This window comes from Prunus avium, chromosome 5 (assembly GCF_965620075.1).
Source record: "Prunus avium chromosome 5, drPruAviu1.hap1.1, whole genome shotgun sequence".
NCBI lineage: Eukaryota > Viridiplantae > Streptophyta > Magnoliopsida > Rosales > Rosaceae > Prunus > Prunus avium.
The window spans coordinates 28,535,526-28,552,649 of NC_142288.1; the positions used below are offsets into that span (position 1 = coordinate 28,535,526).

The window sequence follows — 17,124 nt, forward strand, 5'->3', positions numbered from 1 at the left end:
AGAAAAAAAAAACTTAATTAAGCAGCTAAGATTGAAGGTAAAGCACAGCAGTTGTAGTTTCAATGGTTTATTCTGTCAATATATGATTTATGGGGTAAGCAAGCATTATATGGCTACAATTCAATAACATGGGAAGGCATGTAAAGCCAATTGATATTACTACAGAAGGAGAAAAATGCTGCTGACAAACAACAATGTATTACAGCCTAATTTTGCTTTTGAAAATCTGACAGAAGGCATACAAACAATTACATTTACATCTACTAAAGTCCTGACAAAATAAAGGGAAAAACATTGGAAAGGGAGACTTGAAACACTACAACCTGAAACCTATAAAGTAAACTACCAAAGCTTCACCTTCTGCGTATAAACGCATGGTGCAACGATCTTGGTGACCCTTCAAAGAGATGGAAAATATATTTCTCCAGATCATCCACAGTGTACTTAATGTCTTTATCACTAATATTGCCAGAGATTCTCCCAACAAAAGTCCGATATGCTTGGATTACATTCTGTGCAGTTGAAATTTGTAGACCTTCCCGAAGCTCAAGATCTGGGATTGACCACCCTGTCTGGCTCTTGTACACCTCCTCAAATGCAATGCTGAAAGCCCTGCATCTTTCTCTAGAACTTGCCTTTGAGAAAGAATGTGACCGCTGATTATCATCTCTTAGCAGAGAAAGGACTGAACTCCAAGTAGCTCTCTCATAACTTGTTGCATGCTGCCGGACTTCAGCAATATGCTCTCTTATCCACTCATCTCCAAAGAAAAACATAAGCTTTGAGCTATTTACCTTTTGGACCATGTAGTGGATGTTGTTCATCAAGAAAACATGTTGTAAAGCGGCATCCTTGTATAGTTTGGATCTGCTATCAAGACTGGATTTTAGAGTAGATGTGATCGACAGAAGGTGGTGAGCTGTTGGATAAAAAGTGGAAGAGAATGAATCTTCTATGCCCTGCCTGTCTTCCAGCTCAAGGGCTGGATTTGAATCTTCTATGCATTGATCATTGACAAGAAAATTAAGTGTTCTGGCGTATTCAGTTAGGGTCTTGATGTAGTTCATGACATATCTGGTGAGAGGATGAATGCCACCTCCGGAGAATGGATTTGATGATGTGTTAGATGTTGCAATGGCATTCCCAAATTCCAAAAATGTTGTCTTTGCTAAATTGCCTAAGCTCTTCATAAGCTCGTGGAATTCGATCCTTATGATAGAACCAGTCTCTTCCATGAACAAAGCATCTATATCCAGGAGAAGATCGGCAAGAACCTCGTACATGTCAAGCAAGGAAAACAACTTCTCTGGCCGACGGGATCCCATGGCTATGGCTTCACCGAAATTCAAGAGGCATGCCATTGTGGCCTTTGAGATGTCAAGAAAGCAAAATGAACTGACAGATCCAAATTCCGTCAAGATCTGCTCAAAGAGCCGTTTCTCGCTAGCAAGATAGACCCGAATGATGATCTTCATATTCCAGCTCCATTTCTTGATCTCCAAGTTCAAGCTTGTCCACTCCATTTTCAGCACGTCTTCAATGCTGAATATCTGCACACCAAGAACAACCAAGTACTTGTCCAAGGCATATTTCCTTGTGTTGATAAAAGACTGGCAAAATTCATAGCCATAATTTGAAGCAAACATAGCTTTTGCAATGGACTTGAGATGGGGAATTGCCAAAGGCTGCACCAAATCTACAACATAATAGTCATCTGATTCATTGGTATACCTGTTTCTCTGGGATGCTTCCTCAATAGATTCTTCCTCAACTGAAACAAAGGACTCGTCATACACAATATCTGCTCCAGACAAACGAAAAGACATGTATTCAGGCTCAAGGTATTGCTCGTAACGAACAAGAATGTGGATGAGCTCTTCCTCTAGCCTTGACATTGCCAGCTGCAGAACACTATCCGCTCGGTAGAGAAGTTCCTTGTGCTTCCCATATTCATCCACTGACAAGCCTGTAAAGTTTTGTATCAGTGTTTGGATTTCATCAATGGATTTGAGATAATTGGAAGCTTCCACAGGGCCAGAGTCCCATATCATTATTTGATCATTTGACTCCCAACTGAAAACCTCTTCCTCGGCACTTTTGAGCCGCTTCTCAAACTCAGAAAACTCTTCTGTCTTGCTTTCAGTGATTGCAGCAATGGCAGACAAGTGAGATTCAAGGTCTGAGAGGGTTTTTCTCAAGTCATCAGTTTGGAAACTACTTGACCTAAGTGCCTGCATTATGTGCCGAGCTGCAGCAATAAGATGTTGTTCTCTTTCATGGGTTGGGGTGGAAGATGATTCGTAATCACCCATGCGGATGGAAAAGCCAAAGAACGAAGCAAGCAACCAACTAAACAGAAGCCTCAATGTATAAACTTAAAACTCCCCCAAAAATTTGTACTACAATTTAGAACAAAAACAAAAAATCTGTGAACTTACAGTAGAACTGATAAGGGACACGATATCTGCAAAAACTGTTCTTTCTCTTGAATCCTCAGTGAAAACAGGTGCATAAACCGAAATCCCAGATAGGTAATTTTCCAAAAACCACAAAGAGAACTAGAAAAAAAAACAAAAAAGCTCAAAAACTACGCGTTTTGTTTGATGAAAGAAATGGTCCAAGAATGGGAGAGACAGAGAATTAATTTTTGAAGGAAGAGTGGAAAGCTCCAGTGTGAAAATGATGGTGGACAAATCAAATTGTAGAACATTTGAGGGGAGATGAACATGAAACTTGGTGGGGTTGGCCAAGGCGTTCAAATTTTCATGGTAGCTTCCTTAATTAGCTTTCTTTACATGCAATCTCTTCCACTATATTATATTATTGGCATTGCAATGACCATTGACTTTTCTAGTATGACAATTGTTGGTTTACTTTGTACTTATGCGTGTGTGTATATATATATATATGTGTGCAATTAAATCCTAATTATTAACATCCACATATTTATCAAATATTCAATTACTGGGAGCAAACATGAAAAAAAAAGAAAAAAGACTTGAATTACAAACAAGAGATCTCAAGTTCGAACCCTCAAGACATCTTAGTTGTGTGCGTGTGTGTGAGAAACCCATATTTTCTGTCGTTTCCTATCGTTTATACTCAAAAGAAAAAAAAAGGTAGAGCTAGAAACTTGGACCGTAGTCTTCTTTTATGAGTTGATGTATTCAAAGTCCAATGCCTGCTTGTCAACCGGGGTGTGTTAACAACCTCACTGTTAGTACATTGGCTAGCTGTTTTGTGTGCCTGATTAAGAAAAAGATCTCTTGTTAAGACTTACCAAGAAACTAAATAAAATTAATTAACTAGTAGTAGTAGGTTCAAAGTAGGGTGAGTTTAAGGGTTTGATTTCCATTCCACCTGTGGTCCACTTAGCAAATTTGAAAACTCTCTCAATCTCAAGAGTCAAAGCAACGTTCTTGGAATTTTGTTGAACAATAAACAGATTGACTCCTTTGGTAAGTTCGTGAAAATTTCATAAACATCTTGACCATAACTATTGTTTCCACTGTTCACACTGGAAACAATACAAGTAATGAAAACCAAACGGGGGTTAATTATTGGGTAGAATTATATCATGGATGTAAAACGACTTGGCCCATAATTCCCAACCAGACAAAGAAAATGTTTGAGTTGGGCCAACTTCGTTGGATTTTTTAATGATTTCGAATTGGGTCTAATATAATGATAAACACTCTTAATTTGATTTCAAAAAAATTATAATTCCGTATTTGAAGGTCATATTTTCCAGCTAAAAAACACTAAAATATGACGACTTTGGTAAATAAAATAAAACCACTGTTTTAATTGATAAAGTAAAGTTTATTATGTAATAAGAAAATATTATTGGGAATATTATTGGGGTAAATACCGAATAAATGACAAAAAAAGCAAAGACAGCCTTGGATTTTAGAAATTAGTTAAGATGAGGAGGCGCGATATGGCACGAGTTGGTTATTATATGGAAATAGAGAGAGAGAAAGAGAGAGAGAGAGAGAGAGAGAGAGAGAGAGAGAAAGGAAGCAACGCCTAAGTCTATGCAATGCCCTTTAATCCTCCCCTGGTTTCTCTCTCTCCTCACTGTCATTTTCATTTTCGTTTTTGCGCTTTTCATTTTGGGGTTTTCTTGGATTTTCAGTCTTACCCCCATTACTCCATAGGTTGACGTCAAATGCAAAACCGAGACTGCTGATTTTCAGGCCATCAAGGGACCATTGATTTTCAGGGCCGGGAGATTGGCAGTCTCTCTCTCCCTCTCTCTCTTCAGGGCTCACGTTAATTCATTGGCATTGGTTTTGCATGTAAGTTTTGTTTTCATACAAGTTTGTTACTTTTTTTTTTCTTTGGTTTAAATTTTCAATGGGGTTTTTGTTTTTAATCTCAATTTCTTGTTCTTGCAATGTATATATTCAATGTATATAACGTTTGAAATGGAATGTTTCTCCCTCTCTTTCCAATGTTTTCATAGATTATGTTTGAAATATCACGTTTTTGGATTAATTTTTTCTCCTTAATTTCAAGTGAGGATATAAGTTTAGCATGCAGTTTGAATATGAATGCATTCTGATTTGTGTTATCAATCAAATGAATTCATTTAAGTTTATAATTCTCAAGTTTACCTGTTAATCTGTCAAATTTCCTGTTTCCCACAATTTGTATGGCAAACATTATGAAGAAGCTCTCTCGGGATCCATAGTTCCATATAGAATTCAATCCTGCATATGTGCTTGGATTGGTGAGCTTATGATTGTTTTGTTATTTCATTTTACAGAAATCCCATGGTTTTGGACTGGTGGAGCCATAATTACAACAATTTTTAGTTATGGCATCTGCAGATGAGGGAAAAAGGTTAAGCCCCCCCTCCTGCTCCCCACTATCAACATCTTCAGACTTTGTCCATGCAGCAGCCACAGAATCCCCTGCTGAAAGCACAACCGGCCAGAGAAAACGGGACGAGGAGGACAATGCCATAGGAATTTTGGAGCCGGACGGAATAAGTAGCAACAATGTTATGAGGACAAGCCCTGCTACAACTCTTGGTGAAGTTGATCAGTTGAATGATTTGAGGACAGATTCTGCTACCACTCTAGGTGAAGCTAATGCTTTTAGCTCCAGAGGAGAAAATTTTAGTCACTCTCTATCTGATTGTTCTGAAACCACCGACTTTGGATTGGGCACAAATGCAACCAGTATGTCCCAAGAAGGTTCCACTGGCCATACAAAACTTGTGGACTCTCAGGTAGGTTCAGATTATGCTGATGAGGATTTTCTAGGCGCCTCAATGCTGAAGAACGAGCAACCTAGTGATGGATTAGAAGCACCACCTTCTCAGCCAGCGGTTGATGATTTAGCATCAGCAACAACACAATCTCCTCCTACGCAGGTGATGGAGCGACCCGGTGACCCTTCTTCATATAGGATCCCTGACTATGTGTTTGCTAGGAACAAATCCACAGCCCCATTGGAGTGGAGCACTGCATCCAATGAATCCTTGTTCAGCATTCATATGGGGAATATGAGTTTTACCAAAGACCAGTTTCCTTGGTTGGGCAAATCTGGTGAGCTGGGTTTGCCGGGTGAAGTGAGCATGCCTATGCCTAGTGGTAGCAACCTCGGTAATATTGATTTCTCAAGCAACCAGCCTCCATCTAAGCAGTCTGCTGCTGAGAATTCCCAGGAAAGTGGCAATTTGGAGGAGGAAGTTGAACCAAGCCCAAGAGTAACTGAAGCAAATTCTGCGGCAACCATGAGAGAGGTTATAAGGGAAAATGCAGAAAATCATGAGAAAGCAAATGACCCTGTGGCCGAGGGAAAGAATCATTCAGCTTGCCTCTCTCATGCTTCAGATGGAAGCACAAGATCTTTTGCATTTCCAATGTAAGTTGCTTAACAATAATCTACATCCTCAAAATACATAGAAGTATATTAATCATTTAAAGAACAAGAAAAAACAAGTGCAAGAAATACATATTTGTGCACATTGGCATGTTGAGCAAACAGCTGAATCTCTCTTTGTTGCATGAAGATTGGCAGGGGAGGGAGACGTAAGCTGTTCACTGAGGGGAGATGCAATGAAACAAAGGCAACATTCGCCGTCAAAGCCAAAGTCGAAACGAGAATCGCGGCCACAAACACCTAAAGAAAGTCCAAATGGATCATCACCTCAGACCCCAAAACCAACCCCAAATGGAGGAAAGTGCGGATGGGGGCTGTCCTGCTTCTCTTGTTGCCCATCATGCTGTTCTTGAGAGACGTTGTCCAGGGTAGTGGTACAGTTAAAACTTCAACCCACCAAAAAGTTCCGAACAATATTGCAACAAAAGGAAAAAAAAATATTGTAGTTTAGTGGTTTCTCTCTTCTTGTTGTACATTAATTACACATGGATATTCAGACATCCCTTGTTTTCTCATTGGAGTTGTACTTGTTGTATGTGAGGTTAAACACGTTTTTTTTAGCATTAATAGATAATTAAAGGAATCATTTAGGTATTTCCCATGTGTCTTAGGGAATGTAAATATTTGATCCACGATAATGCAAAACTTCACTCCATGTCAGTGTTACCATGTTCCCCTTTTCATGTTTTTTTAATTTTATTTATGATTTTATGAAACATATATATTAGTGGCCAAAAAAAAAGGAAAATGCTAGATTTACCACATTTTATATCATGTCTCTAATAGAGGTGGGCCCATTGTATTGGTGGGCTCCACCTCTATTAGAAAGGTGATACGCAATGTGGTATAACCGTATAAGAATGTGATAAGCCTAGTATAACCCCAAAAAAAATTCCCCAAGAAAACTCTAACAATATTTTGGGTCCAGTTTTTATTTTTTTGTTGTTGGAAAGAACATGAAATTTTGGGTCCAATGTTAATGCCAACGTGGAGGGCCCATAATATTACAGCCCAACTACAAAGTACCAGCCTTTTTGATGGTCCAATCGTGAATTTCAGAATTTCGTCAAAAAAAAAAAAAAAAAAAAGGTCCAAAATAAATCGTGAATTTCAGAAACGGCAAAAGGAGAAAATGGTAAAACGCAGAAGGAATTCGCACAGGCGCTGGAGCGCGGCAGTCCACAAATACCAAAACACACGAAAGGTAAATTTGGCGCCAAAAAAGTAAAAAAAACGATTGTTTAGGAAGCCCTGCGGGAAATGATTTCAAAAAACAAAAAATCTCCCGCCGAAACCCACTTATACAAAACCCCAACTCCAACACAGAGACGCTCATATCATATCATCCCTCTATCTATCTCTATCACCCCCCAAATCGCCTCCAAAATTTCAGAGAGAGAAAGCAACAGAGTGAGAGAGAGAGGGCTGAGAATGGCGAAACTAGGACCAACCCCAGATGCGATTTCGACCATTTTGGCCTGTCCGGATCCGAGTGGGTCGGTTGAGCGGCCTGATATCGTGATCCAGGTCCTCGATCTCGGTCCCAGGGGCATTACTTACAAGTGAGCTTTATCTTCACCCATCAATCCAATATAAATTTGTCTCTGTTTGGGTTTTTTCCTTGAAATTATTAGAAGCTTTGTGTTTATTTGGTTTTCTTTTTCCTTTTCATTTCTTTGTGGGTTTTCAGAAACCCCTTTCTAGATCTAGATCTGGCTGCATTTCAGGCTTTGAGAATTGAAGTGTTTAAGTTTTATAGAATTGTTCATGATAAAGTTGTTTGAGTTTTGAATGAACTTGGGTATAGTCTGATTGGTTTTGCTTTGTAAGGAAAGAAAAAACAGATGCAATTTAGCTTATTGTAATTGTAATTTGGTTCTAGGTTTACTGCTAGTGATGGAAAGATGAAGCTGAAGGGGATGTTCTCCTCCCAGCTGGCTTCCCAGATTACCTCTGGGAACATTCAGAACCTGGGTCTCGTTCGCATTCTGGATTATGCTGTTAATGAGATTCCTGGCATGTCTGAAAAGTAAGCAATCAATTCTCTATATATCTCTCTCTTTCAAAATATCGGAATTTGAATGTTAAAGTTTGGTTCTGGTTCTGGTTTTGCTGTTTCAGCTATGTGCTTGTAAAACAATGCGAGGTGGTCTCACCTGCACTTGAGACGGAGATAAAAAATGAGGTCAAAAGTGAGGTCAAAAGTGGAGAAGTTGGCATTATTTTGAAACCCAAGCAAGAAATGCTTTCCAAATCAGCTTCTCAAATTGTGCATGAGCAGAATGGAAAGTAAGTGTTTTGTTTGTTGTCAATCAGTTGTAATTGTGTGTTAGAATTCATGGTTGTGTGTTTTGACAATTCCACTTTTTGTGTGGATTCATTTCAGTATGGCCCCGGCTGCGCGAATGGCCATGACCCGGAGGGTTCATCCGCTTGTTTCCTTGAATCCTTACCAAGGAAATTGGACCATAAAGGTTCGTGTTACAAACAAGGGTACTATGCGTACCTACAAGAATGCTAGAGGTGAAGGCTGTGTCTTCAATGTGGAGTTGACAGATGAAGAAGTAAGAAAAAGGCTCATTTGAGTTTTCTGACATTCTTATAATCCTTTCTTCCTTGCTAGATGTACATGACATAATGATTCGAACTTTTGTGTAAACTTTGTTTGCTTTGGTTTAGGGCACACAAATTCAAGCAACAATGTTTAATGAAGCTGCAAAGAAGTTCTTTGAGAAGTTTGAATTAGGGAAGGTTTATTACATTTCAAAGGGATCTCTAAGGGTTGCTAACAAGCAGTTTAAGACAGTGCAAAATGATTATGAAATGACTTTAAATGAGAATTCTGAGGTTGAAGAAGCTATCAATGAAGCAGCTTTTGTTCCTGAAACAAAATTCAATTTTGTTCCAGTTGATATGTTAGGTCCCCATGTTAATGGGAAGGAGCTTGTGGGTAAGCAGCCACTCTCAGGATCTGTTATATATGTGTGTTTCTATCTTCTTATTTACTCATTTTTGCCCTATATTTCAGATGTCATTGGAGTTGTTCAAAGTGTGTCTCCTACAATGAGCATCAGAAGGAAGAGCAACAATGAGAGTATTCCAAAGCGTGATATTACCATTGCTGATGAAACGTAAGCCTATAATACTCCTTGCTTACTACTACTTCAATATGTGAATGTTTTACATTGAAACAATTGGTATCTGAACTGCAGGAAAAAGACAGTTGTGGTTTCTCTGTGGGGTGAGCTTGCAACTAGTGTAGGCCAGGAACTGCTTGACATTGCCGATCAATCTCCCATAGTTGCTATCAAGTCCCTCAAAGTTGGAGACTTCCAAGGTAGCTAAATAAAGTTTACTCAGTGACAGTTCAAGCAATCATGCATACTTGATATTAAAAAAAAACATAAACAATCAAAGTTCCTATTTTTGATGCAGTCTTTAATGTATTGTTGCAGGTGTGTCATTGTCAACACTGAGCAGGAGCACAGTAGTAGTCAATCCTGAATTATCTGAAGCAAAGAGATTGAGGTCCTGGTAAGATATTCCTCAATAGGCTATTACCTTCTCTTTTCTTTATATCCATGTACAATCAATGATTAAATTGTCTTAATTGGCAGGTATGATTCTGAAGGTAAAGGGGCTTCATTGGCCTCTGTTGGCAATGGTATGAGCCCTTTAGCCAAGAGTGGAGCAAGGTCCATGTACTCTGACAGAGTCTCCTTGTCTCATATATCTGATGACCCATCCTTGGGTGAGGATAAGGTATTACTTCTATATCAATAGCTCCTAGTTACAAAAGAATCTTCAGTAAAATAAAATCCCCCTTCATGAAAATCTTGAAGTTTATGGTAGGGTTGAAAACTCATTTGTCATCGTACTGAATACTTTGTTTTGGTCTTGGGGCAGCCTGTGTTTTTCAGTGTTAAAGCGTTTATAAGTTCCATCAGGCCTGATCAGGCACTGTGGTACCGTGCTTGCAAAACTTGCAACAAGAAAGTAACTGAAGCTATTGGGTCTGGTTATTGGTGTGAAGGGTGCCAGAAAAATGATGAAGAATGCAGTTTAAGGTAAGATATATGTTCAGTATATTATGGTAAAGATGCTAATGGTATTTTATACAGATTCCCATTTTCTCATTTCTATTTTGTTCTCGCTTTCCAGGTATATATTAGTTGCAAGAGTCACTGACGCAAGTGGGGAAGCATATCTTTCTCTATTTAATGAAGAAGCAGAGAGGGTTATTGGGTGCTCTGCAGATGAGCTGGACAAATTGAAATCACAGGTATATTATAGTTATGATTTTGATTCACTGTGCCTATAAGTTATAACATGTCTTAAATTAACCACGAAAGATTAGCAGCTGGTTTCTAATTTTTGTAAGCTTTACGTTTTCAGGAGGGAGAGGAGAACCCATACCAACTGAAGCTGAAACAAGCTACTTGGGTTCCTCATCTTTTTAGGGTCAGTGTTTCTCAGAATGAGTACAATAACGAGAAGAGGAAAAGGATAACTGCCAGGGCAGTTGCTCCTGTTGATTTTGCTGCTGAATCAAAGCTTTTGCTAGAAGAGATATCAAAGATGAAAGCTTCCCAATAGAAGAATTGTCTAATGGAAAGTGTGTGCAGAAACCCATAGAGAACAAACGAAGATGAGGATGGTGTCTGCTTGGGCAGGCAATGTATTCTGTAGCTTTTTAATCTCTGCCTTTAAGATATTACTGGTTTAGTTTTTACATGTTGGGGAAAAGGGCAGTTGGGATTAATTGCAAATGTTGGTTATCTAGTTGTATAAATGGTGGGTTTTTTTGCATTCTAGAAAAGAAATGCTTGATATTTATCTAGTTGTATAAACGGAGTTCCTTTATAATCCTTTGTGCGATTGGCATTTACGTTCAATTTCATCTTTCTTCCCTGGGATTTTGGCATAAGAACTAAACAGAATGACTTTTGACGGCAGGGTTAAGCTTTTTGTTTTGTTTTGTTTTTTTGGTATTTTGTGAAAGCACCACCAACCGTTGCCACGGTCCATAAATTTAGCAATTCGGTGACGTTATGAAGCTACTTCTGTATAAAGTAAGCTATGTGTTTAAGTTTAGTCTCCTTGGAATGAAACTTCAGTATAGCTGTGCAGTTTTTTTTTTTTTTGGTTGAAATGGGGCCAAGAAGGCCAGAACAAAAAAGACTAAACAACTACAACTCTAGGCCTAGCCAGGCTGCAAACATCAGCAACAAGGCAATCATAGCTGTGCAGTTTTACTACTTATTCAAAAAATTATAATTTGGGCAAGTTATAATTGAAAAATTCGGCCACTATAATATTTTACAATACTTGTTTTAATATTTTAATAAATATTATATTTATTTAATAATATGTGAAAATTATGTGTATAATATGTGAATTTTTTGTGTATTATTGAAAATTTTGTAAAAACCATGTGTATTAAACATAAAAAATATGTACATATATGTATAGTATGTGTATTGTATGTTTGCTTTTTAAAAACACTTGTATTTTACCGAGCCTTTAAGATGTGTATGAAAAATGGAAGTATTATTGAAAAATACATATGTATGTGTATAATATGAGTATTAAATGGGAAAAATACTAAATTCTTTATGTAGATAATAACTCTGGAAAACTAAAAAATTAAAATGAAGTATTATATGAGTATTATACGGAAAACAGAAGTATTATTGAAAAATATGTATATACGTGTATAATACTAGTATTAAATGGGAAAAATACTAAATTCTTTATACGAATAATAACTATGGAAAAGTTAAAAAGCCAAAAGGAGACAATAGAGACTCGGGTAATGGCCTAATAGTAATGGATAATGCGATAAACTACTCTTATCTATAAACGAAAATCTGGAAAAAAAATAATTTTTTTAAAAGAAAAAGGATCCCATTATGTATTTCAAGAGTATAGCCAAGAGTATAGCCGTGCGGCTATACCATTTATGAAAACAATTTAAAAATGACCCACGTATAGCCGAACAGCTATACTTTTTGAATATAATATAAATATAACGTATAGCCGGTCGGCTATACTATTTATTAAAAAAAATTAAAAAAGAAGGACGTATAGACTGCCGGCTATATTATTTATGAAAACAATTTTAAAAAAAACCCCAGTACAGCCGCGAGGCTACCCTTTTTGAATATAATATAAATATACATTATAGCCGGGCGGATATACTATTTATGAAAACAATTTTAAAAAAAGACCTCAGTATAACCGTGCGGCAACACGTTTCGAATATAATATAAATATAAAAAAATACGGCAATACTATTTATTAAACAAATAAAAAAAGACGGCTATACTATTTATGAAAACAATTTTAAAAACGGCTATATGTTTCAAATATAATATAAATATAGAGTATAGCCGCGTGGCGATACTATTTATTAAACAAATTTGAAAAAAATGGCAAGTATAGCAGCCCGGCTATACGGTTTAAATATAATATAAATATAACTATAGCCGCGCGGCTGTACGATTTATTAAAAAAAAGGGTTATTCGCAGCAATGGTCCCTCAACTATACCCATAGTTACACTTTGGTCCACCAATTCAATTATTAGTTGCGGGGGTCACTCAACTCTGTGTTCCGTTGCACCAGTAGTCCTTCCGTCAATTCTCTCTAACGTGGCGTCAATTTGAAGGGTAAATTCGTCTTTTCAAGTCTACAATGTTCACCAACCCATCTAAAGTAACTTCCCTCCGAAAAATGTCGAATCTAGCGCCAAATAAATCCCCAATTCCCATTTATATTCGATGAAATCCACATAAAAACAGTAGATGTGTTGAAATTTTTGGAAATTCAAAGAAATCTGGCGAAGCCCACACAGTGCATGCGCAAAGATGTCGCAGATTTCCTCTTCATCAACAAGTCAGAGCCCTAGTGCAAGGAAGCTATGCAGGTGCGGGGGATATATCAAAACCTGGACTTCATGGACTGATTTAAATCCTGGGAGAAGATTTGAGGCTTGTGAGATGAGTCGAGTAAGTGGATCTGTGAAATTTGATTTTGTTGCTTGATGGGTTTAGCTTTGATGTTAGAAAACATACTTTGCAGAGAAGCAGAGGAAATGGGCATCATTGGGAATGGCTGGACGCAACGACCTGTGCAAGAGGAAAAGAACTAATTCCTGGGTTGCTGAGAAGAATGAGAGCAATGGAAGAGGACCTAAAGTTAATAGAAGAACAGAAGAAAGAAGTGGAAGATAAGCTGAAAATGGTGGAGAGAGAAAAGAAGGAATTGGAGTACAAAGTTGGAGAATTAGGCAAGCAGAAAAGAGTATTGGAAGAGAACAGAATGGGCCAACGACCAAGAGAGAATCGGATTTGGGGGGTTTCATTTCTGTCAATGGGTCTTGGGTTTTTGGTGATTATGATTATGCTTTGTATCTTGAGCAATTGGTTGACATTTCCTGGTGGAAACTCTAAAAAGCGTATGATCAATTAGGTGGAAATGTAACCGATATGTAGTTTATTTTGCAATGAAATTTCAGTTTCAGTTTGGTGGACATATTGGTGTTGGTGAGAGGGCATATTGGTTTCAGTTTGGTGGACAAATTTTAGTTTCAGTTTGTTGATGAGAGGGCATATTGGTGTTGGTGAACAAATATAGAAAAGCTGGACAAAAAGTAGTGGGTGTCGATCAAGAGGTATGAGAAATATAAAACAATTTCTTCAGCATATATAACAACCAGTTACAGGTTTCAAAATCTACCAAATCAAGTTTCAAGTGAAACACAAGCATAAAGATAGAAGAACATAAACACCCAGTTCAGGTTCCAAAATGTACCGAATACAAAACATCCACAAAATGTACCAAATACAAAACATCCACACTAAGTTCCAGCCCAAAGACTCAAAAACCACATCCAACAAACCATTCATAACTAACATGTTGACAAAACACATCCAACTAGTTCAAAAAACACATCCATCTAGTTCAAAAAACATATCCTCCCAGTTTTCTTCACCACATCCATGGTCTAAGCTTCTTGGCAGGAGACTTGAATCTCTTGGTAGGAGACTTGACTCTGTTGGCAGGAGACTTGAATCTCTTAGCAGGAGACTTTGATGGTTGTGAGGCAACCTCAACAATGTTGGGTGGCTGTGATGATGATGATGTAGCTCCAGTATAAGAGAGTGGCTGTGATGATGGGAGTGGTTGTGATGACGATGGCTTGTTTGGCATTTCTGTTGTCCCATTTCCAACCTAAAATAAAATGGAACCATATTAACTAACCAAAGTACAAGAATTAAATTTGACAGAGTTGTCACTTACATTTCCTCCTCCATTTCCAGTTCCAATTGGCATTTGTCCTCTCCCATTTCCTCTCCCTCTTCCTGTAGTAGTACCTCTACCTCTCCCTCTGCCTATAGTTGGGTTGGGCTGATTAGGCTGGGCCTAAAAAACAAATAAATAATTATATAAATAAACTAAACAATAACAAAAAGCAGGGTAAAATGTTCCTTAGTTAGGCCTACAGAACAAAAAGAAATTAGGAAGGGCCTAAATACCTGAGCTGCCCCTTGGTTCTCATGTCGTGTCTTATTATGTCCCTCCTGGCCACAAACAGAGCATCTTACCTTTACATAAATCCTTCTCAACTTAGTAGGTGGTGGATTGTAAAATGGGGGCAAAGGGTTTGGAGGAACTGGAGCAGGTACTTCGACCTCAACTGGTTCTTTGTTCCTTGATTTCTTGGGTCTTCCAGGTTGCTTCTTATATGGAGGAGGTTTAATTGGAGGCCAATTTGTTCTCTGCCACTGGTCCATGGATGGTATTGGATGTACCATAGGTTCATATGAACTCAGATAGGCTTCTTTCTTATAACAGTCATGTGCATAGTCAAACACATTGGCCTCCTTTTGAAATATACAAGAAATAGCATGAGAACATGGGATCCCACACAAATCCCATCTTCTACAAGAACAAGTCTTGGCTTTTAGATCCACTACATACTCTCCCCCATACATATGGCTCACTTGGTATTTGCTCTCACCTGCTAATCTAGGAATGCATTGACTAGCTCCCAACTTGTTCTTCTCAATGATCTTGAAAATCCTAGGCCCAACTGGATGTCTCCAAACCGTACAAGCAATCCTTCTATTAGCCATTCTTAACATGATATAAACTCTAATCCTTTCAAGACATGTTAAGATAGACTTGTCTCTTGAATCTAAAATGCAAGAGTTAAAGGATTCACAGAGGTTGTTCAACAACAGATCACACTTAGAATCCGGCTCAAAATGAGATCGACTCCAATTTTTGGCTGGTCTTTTGATAAGCCACTTCCACGCCCCTTCATCTTGCTGTTTCATCTTCTCCATTTCTGCTTCATACCAGGGAATGGTAGTTGCTCTTGCCGCAGCCCAGAGAATGTTTTTCAGTGCAAGTCCAGCATGCTCTGTCCTGAAGTTGCTGTAGATATGCCTAACACACATTCTGTGCTCAGCTGTTGGAAGCAATGTCTCAATTGCAGGTATTATACCTTTTTGCTTGTCACTTATAAACACCCAAGCTTTCCCATTCTCAATTTTTAAGTCTGCAATCAAAAGTTCAAGGAACCAAATCCAACTACTTTTTGATTCCACCTCTACAACAGCATAAGCAACTGGGTACATTCCATTATTCCCATCAACACCAACGGCTGTTAAAACTTGCCCTGTGTAAGGTCCCTTTAAATGGCATCCATCTATACCAATGAGAGGTCTACATCCTGCCAAAAATCCCCTCTTACAAGCTTCCAAACATACATAAATTCTTTGAAACACAGGTACATCACCATTCATCTTATTCTTTATAATCACAGTGCTGCCCTTGTTAGCCTTCTTCAATTCTTATGCATAGTCCCATAGCCTCGCATATTGCTCCACATAGCTTCCTTCAATGATCACCTTGGACAAGCTCTTTGCTCTATAAATCTGATGCCTTGAAACATTCATATGGTACTTTTCCAATACCTCAGACTGGAATGCCCCTACATCCCACTCAGGATTTTTCCTAATCATGTCAGCAAACCTTATTGACAGCCACCTTGAATTAGTATATTTTAGTTTGTCCACTCTAGTACACTCGTGCTCTAAGGAGAGAGTCTTTATGGCAAATGTCTGCTCATCTCTATCTATCTTAGAAGCAAACAGAATAAATGGGCATCTCGTGTGACCTACACACTTTGCTTGAATCCTTCTATTATCATTCTTCACCAATTTGACCTTCCTCCCTTGCACAATTGCATACTCCCTAATAGCTTCCTTTAGTTCTTCCTTATTGCCAAATTGCATTCCAATTCTAAACTCTGGATTTCTCAAATCAGTTTCTTTCCTAAACTGTTTAAAAGCTGGCATCTTCCATTTCCTCTTGCTTGTCTTTTTTCGACCATCTTCCTCACCACCAGAGCTATCACCATCAGAAGGAAGTCGATCACTATCTTCACCATCATCTGATATCTGCCCTGTAGCTTCATTAATAGGCATTTCCTTCATCTCTTCAAAACATGCAGCCTCTTCAACAGGAGGTGCATCGTGAACATATGCAGCCTCTTCATTACCATTTTCTTCTTCACTTACTTCATAATCACTGTCAACAATAACATCCTCTTTTTCCTCCTCTTCCTCTTCATTGCCAATTTCAGTTTCACTATGTTGTTCTTGCTTTTCATCTACACTCTCTAGCTCGTTGTTATGAGTAGGATCATGGTAATACAACACCAAAACCTGATCTAATGAAATGCTCCCAACCAACCCTGGAATACAACTATCATTTACAACCTCATTCACAGCATGCTGACCACTTTTTGCAGGCCCCTTATAGTAAACTTTTAAGTTTGTAACCCTTTGTGTTATATCAACTTTGTACCCAAGATCTATCCCAATTTTCTTTAAATCCAATAATGACAGATAGTCATGAATACAGTTGTCAACATAGCATACTTTGCCTCCCTTATACATGCCATTATCCAACAGACCAAAGTGGTGGAGTTCAAGAGTACACATCTCTGCTTTATCTATCACATTACACAAAGGTATGCTCAAAGTCAGCAATGAAGACAAAGTCAGTGCAGGCATGTGCAAAAAGTGTGAAATCACTTCCATGACAAACCGACAAAAATGGGACCACAGACAATAATAAAGACTCCAACTACAATTTTTTTCAACCTTAAAGCCAAAACTTCATTGTCAACAGGAGGACCACACATTTGCAAACT

At 38.2% G+C, this 17,124-nt stretch overlaps 3 protein-coding genes across 3 annotated transcripts; 2 read left to right on the plus strand and 1 right to left on the minus strand.

Moving 5' to 3' along the window:
• Positions 1 to 85: 85 nt before the first annotated feature.
• Positions 86 to 2,805, minus strand: EXO70E2 (exocyst subunit exo70 family protein E2). Its single transcript, XM_021954219.2, has 2 exons — positions 2,439 to 2,805; positions 86 to 2,349 (listed from the first exon to the last, which is right to left on the minus strand). The coding sequence occupies exons 1-2, from the start codon at positions 2,510 to 2,512 to the stop codon at positions 354 to 356; spliced, it is 2,070 nt and encodes a 689-aa protein (XP_021809911.1). The 5' UTR covers positions 2,513 to 2,805; the 3' UTR covers positions 86 to 353.
• A 1,190-nt stretch (positions 2,806 to 3,995) lies between these two features.
• LOC110753395 (homeobox-like protein) lies at positions 3,996 to 6,550 on the plus strand. The gene is made up of 3 exons (XM_021954300.2): positions 3,996 to 4,301; positions 4,772 to 5,877; positions 6,026 to 6,550. Exons 2-3 carry the CDS (start codon positions 4,823 to 4,825, stop codon positions 6,246 to 6,248), a joined length of 1,278 nt encoding a protein of 425 aa, XP_021809992.1. The 5' UTR covers positions 3,996 to 4,301; positions 4,772 to 4,822; the 3' UTR covers positions 6,249 to 6,550.
• A 548-nt stretch (positions 6,551 to 7,098) lies between these two features.
• Positions 7,099 to 10,790, plus strand: RPA70B (RPA70-kDa subunit B). Its single transcript, XM_021954203.2, has 12 exons — positions 7,099 to 7,457; positions 7,778 to 7,924; positions 8,017 to 8,184; positions 8,282 to 8,459; positions 8,575 to 8,845; positions 8,924 to 9,026; positions 9,108 to 9,232; positions 9,351 to 9,429; positions 9,513 to 9,657; positions 9,802 to 9,962; positions 10,057 to 10,177; positions 10,291 to 10,790. Exons 1-12 carry the CDS (start codon positions 7,156 to 7,158, stop codon positions 10,489 to 10,491), a joined length of 2,001 nt encoding a protein of 666 aa, XP_021809895.2. The 5' UTR covers positions 7,099 to 7,155; the 3' UTR covers positions 10,492 to 10,790.
• The last annotated feature ends 6,334 nt before the right edge of the window (positions 10,791 to 17,124 follow it).

Excerpts from the sequence above, each read along its gene's own strand:
- EXO70E2 (XM_021954219.2), bottom strand. The coding sequence starts at position 2,512 with ATGCACCTGTTTTCACTGAGGATTCAAGAGAAAGAACAGTTTTTGCAG. Across the intron at positions 2,350-2,438 it reads TGTCCCTTATCAGTTCTACT|TTGGTTGCTTGCTTCGTTCT; the intron begins GTAAGTTCACAG and ends GCTTCTGTTTAG.
- LOC110753395 (XM_021954300.2), top strand. The coding sequence starts at position 4,823 with ATGGCATCTGCAGATGAGGGAAAAAGGTTAAGCCCCCCCTCCTGCTCC. Across the intron at positions 5,878-6,025 it reads AGATCTTTTGCATTTCCAAT|ATTGGCAGGGGAGGGAGACG; the intron begins GTAAGTTGCTTA and ends TGTTGCATGAAG.
- RPA70B (XM_021954203.2), top strand. The coding sequence starts at position 7,156 with ATGATTTCAAAAAACAAAAAATCTCCCGCCGAAACCCACTTATACAAA. Across the intron at positions 7,925-8,016 it reads ATTCCTGGCATGTCTGAAAA|CTATGTGCTTGTAAAACAAT; the intron begins GTAAGCAATCAA and ends TTGCTGTTTCAG. Across the intron at positions 9,430-9,512 it reads GCAAAGAGATTGAGGTCCTG|GTATGATTCTGAAGGTAAAG; the intron begins GTAAGATATTCC and ends CTTAATTGGCAG.